The sequence below is a fragment of the Priapulus caudatus genome, unplaced genomic scaffold (genome assembly GCF_000485595.1).
Source record: "Priapulus caudatus unplaced genomic scaffold, Priapulus_caudatus-5.0.1 Scaffold221, whole genome shotgun sequence".
NCBI classification, from domain to species: domain Eukaryota; kingdom Metazoa; phylum Priapulida; class Priapulimorpha; order Priapulimorphida; family Priapulidae; genus Priapulus; species Priapulus caudatus.
The window spans coordinates 177,606-188,488 of record NW_014577282.1 but is presented as its reverse complement, the minus strand read 5'-3'; the positions used below and the strand labels follow the sequence as shown (position 1 = coordinate 188,488).

At 54.3% G+C, this 10,883-nt stretch overlaps 1 protein-coding gene across 1 annotated transcript in view; it reads right to left on the bottom strand.

Moving 5' to 3' along the window:
- Positions 1 to 4,448: 4,448 nt before the first annotated feature.
- The window catches only part of LOC106807534 (chromodomain-helicase-DNA-binding protein Mi-2 homolog), an 18,167-nt gene continuing 11,732 nt past the window's right edge, over positions 4,449 to 10,883 (bottom strand). The window contains exons 6-10 of the mRNA XM_014809901.1: positions 8,484 to 8,586; positions 7,667 to 7,795; positions 6,990 to 7,135; positions 6,313 to 6,534; positions 4,449 to 4,613 (exon numbers count right to left, since the gene is read on the bottom strand). Of these exons, the coding sequence (XP_014665387.1) occupies positions 4,449 to 4,613; positions 6,313 to 6,534; positions 6,990 to 7,135; positions 7,667 to 7,795; positions 8,484 to 8,586 (765 nt within the window). The remainder of the gene's footprint in view (positions 4,614 to 6,312; positions 6,535 to 6,989; positions 7,136 to 7,666; positions 7,796 to 8,483; positions 8,587 to 10,883) is intronic.

Below are 10,883 nucleotides of genomic sequence, written 5' to 3'. Positions count from 1 at the left end.
CACGGGTCGTGCGGGGGTTGTTGGTGGGGTTCGCGCGTGCGAGGGGTCGCGCAGGGGTCGTCGCGGGGTTGTTGGTGGGGTCGCCGCGTGTGCGAGGGGTCAGTGCGGGTCGTGGACGGGATTCGCGCCGTGCACGCTCGCGCAGCGGTCGGTGGCGAGAGCATGGGGTCGCGCAGGGTTCGTGCGGGGTTGTGGTTGGGTCGACTGCTGTGAGGGGTCGGCAGGGCGTGCGGGTTGTGGGTGGTCGCTGTCCTCCTACCGCCTGGTGCGAGGGTCGTGTGTGGGTCGTGGTGGACGGGTCGCGGCAGGGTCGTGCGGGGTTGTGGTGGGGTCGCGCGAGCGAGGCGGGTCGCGGCCAGGGTCGTTCTGTACGAGGGGTCGCGCAGGGTCGTGCGGGGGTTGTGAGGTGGGAGTCGCGCTGTCGCGAGGGGTCGCGCAGGGTCGTGCGGGGTTGTGGTGGGGTTCGCGCAGGGTCGTGCGGGGTTGTGGTGGGGTCGCGCGTGCGGAAGGGGTCGCGCAGGGTGTGCGGGTGTGGTGGGGTCGCGCTCTATGTGCGAGGGGCTTCGCGCAGAGGGTCGTCGCGGGGTTGTGGTTGGGGTCGGGCTGTGCGAGGGTCGTGCGGGGTCTGTGGGACGGGTCGCCGGTGCGAGGTCGCGCAGTGGTCGGTGTGGGGGTCGCGCACGGTCGTTGTGGGGTTGTGGAGGGGTCGTGGCGTGCGAGGGTTCGTGCGGTGGTCGTGACCGTGGGGTTCGCAAGGGGTCGTGCAGGGCCAGCGCTCTAAGGGTCGTGTGGGCGTCGCGCCAAGGTCGGTGGGGTTTGTGAGGAGGTCGCGCGTGGAAGGGGTTGTGCGGGGTCTGCGCAGTGGTCGTGGAGGGTCGTGCAGGGTGTGGAGGAGGGTCGTGCGGGGCGTCGTGCGGGCCCAGCGCAGGGTCGTGGGGGTCATGCAGGGTCGCGAGGGGTTCGTGCAGGGTCAGCCGCAGGGTCGTGGGGGGGTCATGCAGGTCCGCAACCTACGCCGTTGACGAGCTCGTGTGCGTGTGGTCGCATCTCGCCAGTTGCGCGGCGGCTTCCTTCCAGCGCCACGTCAAGGATCTTTGTCGACCTTGGCCGCAGCGGACTGCACTGCAATGCGCACAAATAACAACACTGAACGGTCGCCGGCCGACAAACAATCGGCTACGCTCGGGAAAGCGACGGGCGTGCCACGTTGAAAACTTCGACTGTTAGTAGTTTTCACCGATTGTGATGTGATACACTGACTAGTAACGGTATTGGGCCGGCGTTGACCAACTTACCATGCAGTATAGTAACTGGTGGCTACTGTTTAAGTGATATCATAATGCTATTCTTGGATGGCATAGGTGATTGGTAGCAATTAGCAATGCTACAACCAGTGAAAAAATTAATTTTTTTCTTTCGGGGCCCTTTTGGCAAACCCCCCCAAATTTTCGGGGCTACTTTTTCATTTTCCAGGGCTCTTTTCCACTTTCCAGGCGACTTTTTTTCCAGGGCTGTTTCCTGCAAATGTGTACACACAAAAAGGCACAGTAGCTAATACACACTCGTCTGGGGCGCGCACACACCACACACACGCTCCCCCCCCCACACGCCACGCACACACTGTCACGCGCGCACGCACACACACACCACACACACACACACAGACACACACAGACACAACCAGTCAATATTCAAGGACAGTTATTCATGCAGACTGACAGACTAACTTGATAATTCACGAACTCACAAGTCAGCAACCACAAATACACCTGAATAGTTGAATTACATCACAGGTTCAGCTAAAACACAGAACTATTACGGCTAGCCACACAATAGTGGAATGTCCGCCATGTACGAGCTTAGGAGGATCGATTGTTTATCACGCAAGTCTCTTGCGGCTGGGGTCAAGGCCCGCGTAAGGGCCCTGGAAGCTCAGGGGGTTTGAGAAAAGCGGGGCCCGCGAGGCACGTGTGAATGGCTTGTTTGACATCGACCTGCCGTACGTGACTGCTGCAGGGGCGGCTTGATTGAAGTTTGGGGCGGGGCACGCATTGTTTCAGCGGGGTACTAATCATACTAAAATTTTAGAGGGCGTTGGATTGCTGGACTATTGATGAGAGCGGCAGCAAAAACTCTTTCGGGGAATCTGACAAAAAAAGCCTACAATCGGGAATTGACCACGAGTTGTGCCGGTCAGGGGAAAAATATACTTGTGAATTTCATTAGGATTTTTCCAATTTGGATTACCGTTCTATAATCCTACGGGTTCGTTGGTCCTACGGGTCTACGTGTAGGCACGCCGCAGGCACACTCCGCAACCACACGCACGCACGCACGCAGGCACGCACCGCAGCACACACGCACGCACGCGCGCAGGCACACACGCAAGCACGGCCCGCAGGCACACCGGGCATCCACAGCAGGCACGCCCGCTACGCACGCCACGGCGCGCAGGCACGCAACGCGCGCCAGGCACACACGCAGCACGCCTGCAGGCACCCGGCACGCAGCACCGCGCGCAAGGGCACACACGCAAGGCACGCGCACAGGCACCACATGTATATATACGCGGGCGGCGGCGCTGCGCTTGATTGAAATGCATACACACATGCATGCTTTAATAAGATACACTTGAGCAGCCACACCGTACTAGGAATTCTACCGCGCCGTGGAACCAAGCCTTGCGCTAGGCGGCACGAGGCGAGCGAGATCGGCAAGGCGCTGGGACCGGACGGACAATCGATTTCCCAGGGCGACTTTTGCGCTTTTGGGAGTCGCCCCGATATCTGGTGTATTTTCGGGGGCTCTTTTTGGCATTTCTGGGGGCGAAATCGCCCGCCCGCCCCCCCGTGTATTTGTTCGCCCTTGGCTACAAGCATTAGTGCTAGATAATAATAATGCTAATAAATAGCTGTGATGATATCAATGTTACCTGCCATGCCGTTACGGTTACATATCTGAGTCCGTTGATATCAGTAAATGCCGCTAAGTAGTAATGATAGCAAGTGCGCAGTACTGAGTAACAGGTAGTAGCTGCACTTGCTCCGACAGGTCGCAGCAGCAGCGACCGGTAACGCTAGCGCGGTTCACCGGTCAGTATAGCTTAGGTGTTGCAATCGGTTGTAATTTCGTAATCGATCATCGGTTGGATTCCAAGTAACGATGATCGGTTACAATCGGTTACTCGCGAGTGTTGATGCCTCTGCGTGTTGTGTAACGTTCGTCGTGCATGTACGTGTGTGCATGTATGTGCTTGTTTAGCTCTGTTTACTGGTTGTTTTTGCACTGTTTACTACTGTTTGTATATACATGACTGATTCTCATCACTTTTTCAAGTTGTTTCTTAGTTGAAATGTAAAAAAAAAAAAAAATACGTTTTTTTTTTTTTGTATGAAATTTGATTATGGATTTTGATAACCAAGCGCTTGTGTTCGAGGCCACTGTTCAACCCGATTGAATCGAATCAATCGATGATTCTGTTGACGATCACTAGTTATAGCGTCACCTGGTCGCGGCGGTCCCCTCCCCCACAGCCGTTAGTAACTTACGGAGCAGCGTGGGCAGATCCACTCGGTGCCCTTTCTTCGTAAATCTTCCTCTGCTCCAGCGCGGGGTGAGGCAGGCCGGGTGGTAGTGCCGACGGCCAGCGGTCGCAGACATGAGCGTGCCGCTCTGAGCGATCGCGGGACAAACACGCTCGGTCTCTCATGGCAGTACTCCATGTGCTCTCCCCCCTCTCCGCACGCCCTCCTTCTCCTGCAAGCAGCGACGACGTTACTGCGCATAAAGATAAAAAATGGAATGCGAGCGGACGAATTAGTGAGAAGGGCGATGCGGATGACGAGAGAGAGAGCGGACGTCGACGCACATGACACGCCACATCTCCGCTCACCTACAAGGCACACGGGATTAACACAAGACACACACATACACCATTAGCACGCGGACACACCACGTTACACAGACTACAAACACACACACACACACACATGCACACACGCACACACAGCGAACCACAAAGTGTGACGAGACACGCAACACAGCACAGTACACGCATGGCACACCCTGTACGCAGGCATCACACGATACACGTGCCTATGACATGCAGTGCGCATACACACTCAAAGCACGGCCTACGCACGCACACATGAACACACACGCACTAACGCTTGCACTTCGCACACACAACACACACCGTGAATAGTAACACACCACCAATTCCCACAACCCCTTACAAATACAATTGCCCGGCCCGCACAGCGCATCCATTCACGGTCTACAACGGACAAAATCCACCACCCTCCGGCCCCCACCCCCCTGCCGCACACGCGCGCTGAAACGTGGGGCCACCATAAACGAGCACACCACCAACCACCAGCAGCAGCAGCAGCAGTTAACGAGCAGCCAGCGTAACCAGTAACATAAGCAGCACCGTTTGCATCTTGCGCTTACACAGGTGAGGGCAGCCTCCACTTTTCCCATCGGGCGGCCTGCTCCAGCTCGGGGGGGTCAAGGCAGGACGAGGTGGAACGACGCGGGCTAGGCTGTCGCAGAGGATGATCTCCGCCTCCCTGCTTGAACCACACCTCGCAATGGTAGTCCTGATGGTCGGTCTGCAACGACACGTCGGTCAACGACGACGCTATCGTCTGCGTGGTAAGAAGTGGAACCATACCGATATGATATATGAACAGGAATGCAGACGAGGAAACTGGACTGACATAAAATGGGCGGGAGAAATGATAGTCACAAAGACGTGTGTGCATGTACGACAGTGGAAAAGTATAAGATGAAGAGGAGATGGGATAAGAGGAAGAATGAGATTCAAGGAGAGACAGAGTGAGTGAGTGAGATGGGAGAGGAGTGAGTGGAGTGAGTGAGAGTGAGAGTGGAGAGTGAGAGTGAAAGTGTAGAGGAGAGCGATGAGTAGAGAGTGAGGTTGGAGTGAGGTGAAGATGAAGGGTGAGATGGCGCGATTATAAGTGAGAGTGAGAGAGAGAGAGAGAGGAATGGAGACTAGAGACCAGAGAGGAGGAGAAAGAGAGAGAGAGAGAGAGTAGAGGAGATAGCGAAAAAAGAGATGGAGAAGAGAGAGGAATGATAAGTAGAGAGAGATAGAGAGGAAGAAAGGGTAGAACAAGAGCGAGAGAGAGATGGGCAGTAGCATTAGGGGCAGTAATATCAGCAAGCACCAGCAACAGTAACAGCACCACTCACCACTGCCTCTAGAAGTTAGCAAGTAGCAAGCAGCTTGAGCGAGGTAGCAGTAGCGAGAAGTAGCAAGCAAGCAGCAGCAGCAGCAGCGCACAGCAGCAGCCAGCAGCAGCAGCACCATTGCCAGGCAGCAGCAGCAGCAGCACCATACACCATTGCCAGCAGCTAGCAGCAGCCAACAGTAGCAGCAGCACCAGCCTGACAGTAAAGAAACAGCACCACCACCACTGCCAGCAGCCAGTAGCAATTAACTAACAGCCATCCACCACCACTCTCAGCAGCAGCAGCAGCAGCGAGCAGCAAGCCAGAGGCTAGTACAGCGATAACAAGGCAAGCATTACGACTTTTGAAACGAAGCGAGAAGCAGCAGTAACAGGACCACCACCACTGCAACAGCGAAGAGCAGCAAGCAGCACAACCACTGCAACAGCCGAGCAGCAGTAATAGCCCGGCACCACCAAGACTAGCGCAATTAGCAGCAGAGCCGTACAGCAGCATAATAGCACCACCACGCACTTGCCATACAGCGAGCAGTAAACAAGGCAGCAGTAAAAGCAGCCACCACACTGCCAAACAAGCGAGCCAGCAGTTTACAGCAGCAGTGTAAACGAAGGACGAGACGCGGGCGCGACACGAGAGTGAGACAGGCACCCCACCACCACTGCGCCAACAGCAGCAGGCAGTAACAGCGCGCGCAAGCGGAGTAATAGCACCACGCACCACTGCAGCATAATTCAGCAGCACCAAGCAGCAGTAACAGGCACCACACACCACTGCAATAGCCAGCAGCAGTAAACAACACCACCGACCACATTCAGCAGTAACAGCAGCACGTAATAGCAGCAACGCACCACTGCCAACAGCTGGCAGCGAGTACGGTTCTCTCCTTTTCTCTCTTAAGCACAACCACCACTGCAGCAAGTTGATTGTCAGCCGAGCACCAATTACAAACCAGTAACAGCCCCCACCACCACTTGCCAACACCACCAGCAGCAGCTAACAGCCTACCCCGCTGCGTAAAACAGCGACTCGCCCATCTCACTGCACCTCTACCTAAGCCAGGCAGCACCAGCACCAGCAGAGACGGCGCGTTCTCACCTCGTATCCGTCCGCGTCTCCGTCGTGATCCTCCGGGAAGCTCGACGTCGTCTTCGTCTTGTTCTTCTTGCTCTTCTTCGCGCCCTTGCCGCCGTTCTTCTTCTTCTTCTTCGACTTCTGCTGCGTGGAGCCAGGCGACCCGTCGTCGTTGTCCGAATACATGAGCATCCGCTCAAACTCCTCGTCGGAATTCTTCGCCTTTAGATCAAACTCGTCCTCTTCCTACGGAGAAGCGAGACCGAAACGACTGGTCAGCGTGCACGTGGTCGGGAAAGCACCTCCCGCAATACGACCTGCCTACCAAATCACACCTCACAGACACCTTCAGCCCAAGTTTTTTGTATTTAATAACATAAAACAACGTGCGAACGCAAAATAAGTTGGTGAACAAATTCGCCTCGATTTTTTTTGTAACAACCGGTTTGTCACATGTGCACGGTGTCACATTTGCACGGTGTCACATGTGCAGGGTGTCACATTTGCACCGTGTCACATTTGCACGGTGTCACACGGCGCGAAAGAAAATGTGACAACCCGAGGTTCCAACGCTGCCAATACTAACAGCAACTCGAGTTGATTCGAATTGTGAGAACACGAGGTCCCAGTCCTAGTCATGGGATTTTGGAGGAAGGAGAAGGGCAAGTGTGGACAAGGAGAATCCCGGACAAAGAGCTCACCGAGCTTCCAGCCTTCTTGCGCTTTTTCGATCGCCGCTCTCCGCCGCCGCCGCCGCCAAGCTTGATCTTCAATGGCGGCACCTTCTTCTTCTTCTTCTTCTTATCTCTTGAGCTCCGGCGTGGCGGGTCGTCAATGTCAACATCCTCTGCAGACGACAAGATAGAGGGCATTAAAATTCATCACGGTGGAAAAGAGAGCATGAAAATAAATCGTGGTGGGATAGAGAGCGTGAGAATTCATTATGATGAAATAGAGTACCGAAGTGTGACGTCACGTTGGCAAGACAACGTACGGGCTGGTTCTACACAAGCCACTGGCTCCATAGCATTTACTGCGTGAAAATGTTGTGCGTACGTAAAACACGAGTGTGTGCGCTGCAGACAGCGGTAAAGCATCGGTAGCAAGTCGATCTTACAATATTTAATGAATTTAAAAAAAAATTAACTTCGGTACTCTATAGAGGGCATGAAAATCTAGATGATGTTAAAATATAATAAATCTTGGCTGGATATAGAGCATTAAAATTCATCACAGAGGAAAGACAGCATTAAACGTCATCGGGGCATGAAAGCTGGTACTAGGATAGGATTCTGTCCCCTTTGTTCCTCTCGCTTTCTCTTTCTCTCCCTCCCTGTCTCTCCCTCCCCTTCCCTTTCTTTCTCTCTCACTCGCTTACCAATGGATTCCTCCACCTCATCTTTGTATGGGTTCTGCTCGGTGAATTCCCGCCAATAAGCCTGTAGCAGCTGATTCATCTTGCTCGGTGAAAGTTTCTGGTTTTCCGCCAGGAGGGGGCGTATATTCTCTGCATTTCATGCAAAAAATACATTGAACTTCCTGACCGACAAACGCGATGCAACGTGCTCCCATTAACGTGGCAAGTTTAACGAATGCGGCAAGCTATGGCTGCATAACAACACAATGTCGCAGACGTACACGCACAGACGTGCACACTCAAATCCATGTGTACTCACATGCACGTATGCGCACAGACGCACATGTGCATACACATGGACGTATACACGCACACTCACGCAGACGTACTAGCCCAGACACATGCAGTACGCGCACTGCAATGAGGCGGACTACACTCTTACACAAACATAGGAGTCCGTTGTCCGGAAAAAATTCTCAATGCGAACGTTCTCTTGCAAACCGGACCTCTACATACGGCATATTAGAAACTTGTAAGTTTTCCACGTTTCCAGAGAAAATCGTCAACATCGAGACTACACGAGAAAACCGCATGCAGGGATGCTGTCGACGCCGCGCGCCTCGGTCACCCCTGGGCCTCTGCAACGCCGCACGCCCAGATGACCCCTGGGCCTCTGCAACGCCGCACGCCCAGATGACCCCTGCGTCTTGGCGATCCGCACGCCTCGTCGACCTGTCTCGGCAACCCCTGCGCGTCTCGCCAAACTGCACGCCTCGTCAATCCATCTCGACGACCCCTGGGCCTCTGCAACCCGCGCGCCTCTGCGACCTGCACGTACCTGTGAACACCCTGTAGTTGGTGAGGTTCTTGAAGTCGGCGTCCGTGTACTCGAGGTCGACCTTCGAGAGGCCGAAGCTCTCGCACAGGTCCGCCGATGTCTTCTGCGCAGGGAAAGAAATAATAATAAGAAAACTAAAAGAACGAATGCACAAACGCGCGCGCGCTGAACGCGAAGAACAGGAAACGCCGCGTCACAGCTATGAGAATACTTGCGATAACAGGAATTTTTGATAATTTGCTGTCACAGGCTGCTTATTGGATGAGAATCGATCACAAAACTCATACACATTTGTTGTACGTGACTTACAGACACACACACACGCACACAGACACACACACGCACACAGACACACACATACACATATACAGACACAGACACACACACGCACACAGGCACACACGTACACAGACACACACATACACATATACAGACACACACAGACACACACGTACACATACACAGACACACACGCACACACACACACACAGACACACACGCACACACGTACACAGGCACACACGTACACAGACACACACATACACATACACAGACACACACATACACATACAGACACACACACACACACGCACACAGACACACACGCACACACACACACACACACACACGTACACAGACACACACGCACACACGTACACAGGCACACACGTACACAGGCACACACGTACACGGGCCAGACATGCATACATACACACAAACATGGACGCACGCACACTTGAACACACACGCACTAACGCTTGCACTCGCACACACAAACACACACGTGAATATAACACACCACCACCCCCACAACACCCTTACAAATACAACGCCCCCGCACAGGCGCATCCATCCACGGTCCTACAACGACAAAATCCACCACCCTCGCCCCCACCCCCCTGCCGCACACGCGTGCTGAAACATGGGGCTACCATAACAGCACCACCACCACTCCCAGCAGCAGCAGCAGTAACAGCAGCAGCAGCAGTAACAGTAACATAACAGCACCACCCACACTCCCAGCAGCAGCAGCAGCAGCAGCAGCAGCAGCAGCAGTAACAGTAACATAACAGCACCATCTTGGCATCTTGCGCTTACACAGTGAGGGCAGCTCCACTTTCCCTCGGGCGCCTGCTCCAGCTCGGGGTCAAGGCAGACGAGGTGGAACGAGCGCGGGCAGGTGTCACAGAGGATGATCTCGCCTCCCTGCTGACACACCTCGCAGTAGTCCTGATGGTCGGTCTGCAACGACACGCGGCAACGACGACGACACGCGTTAAGAATGAACCATCCAATTTTATGACAAAGAGAAGGTGACATAAATGGGGGGAGAAATGATAGTCACAAAGAGTGTGTGCATGTATGAGTGAAAGTAAGAAAGAGATGGGAAAGAGGGAGAATGAGATCAAGGGAGAGACAGAGTGAGTGAGTGAGAGAGAGAGAGAGAGAGAAATAGAGAGGAAGAAAGGAGAGCGAGAGAGAGGAGCAGAGCATTAGGGGCAGTAACATCAGTAGCATTAGCAATATCAGCAGCACCAGCAACAGTAACAGCACCACCACCACTGCCAGCAGTAGCAGTAGCAGTAGCAGAAGCAGAAGCAGCAGCAGAAGCAGCAGCAGCAGCAGCAGCACCATCACCATTGCCAGCAGCAGCAGCAGCAGCACCATCACCAGCAGCAGCAGCAGCAACAGTAGCAGCAGCACCAGCTGCAGTAACAGCACCACCACCACTGCCAGCAGCAGTAGCAGTAACATAACTGCACCACCACCACTCCCAGCAGCAGCAGCAGCAGCAGCAACATCAGCAGCAGCAGCAGCAGCAGTAACATAACAGCAGCAGCAGCAGTAACATAACAGCAGCATTACGACTTGAACAGCAGCAGCAGCAGCACCAGCAGCAGTAACAGCACCACCACCACTGCCAACAGCAGCAGCAGTAATACTAGCAGCAGCAGCAGCACCACCACTGCCAATAGCAGCAGCAGTAATAGCACCACCACCACTGCCAATAGCAGCAGCAGTAATAGCACCACCACCACTGCCAACAGCAGCAGCAGTAACAGCAGCAGTAATAGCACCACCACCACTGCAGCAATATCAGCAGCACCAGCAGCAGTAACAGCACCACCACCACTGCCAACAGCACCAGCAGCAGCAGCAACAGCAGCAGCAGTAACAGCACCACCACCACTGCCAACAGCAGCAGCAGTAACAGCAGCAGTAATAAATAGCACCACCACCACTGCCAACAGCAGCAGCAGTAACAGCAGCAGTAACAGCACCACCACCACTGCCAACAGCAGCAGCAGTAATACCACTGCCAACAGGGGGTCAAAATTAGATTTTTATTTTGGTATCCATTCGGGATACCAGGTATTGAAATCTGGTATCCCCCCCCCC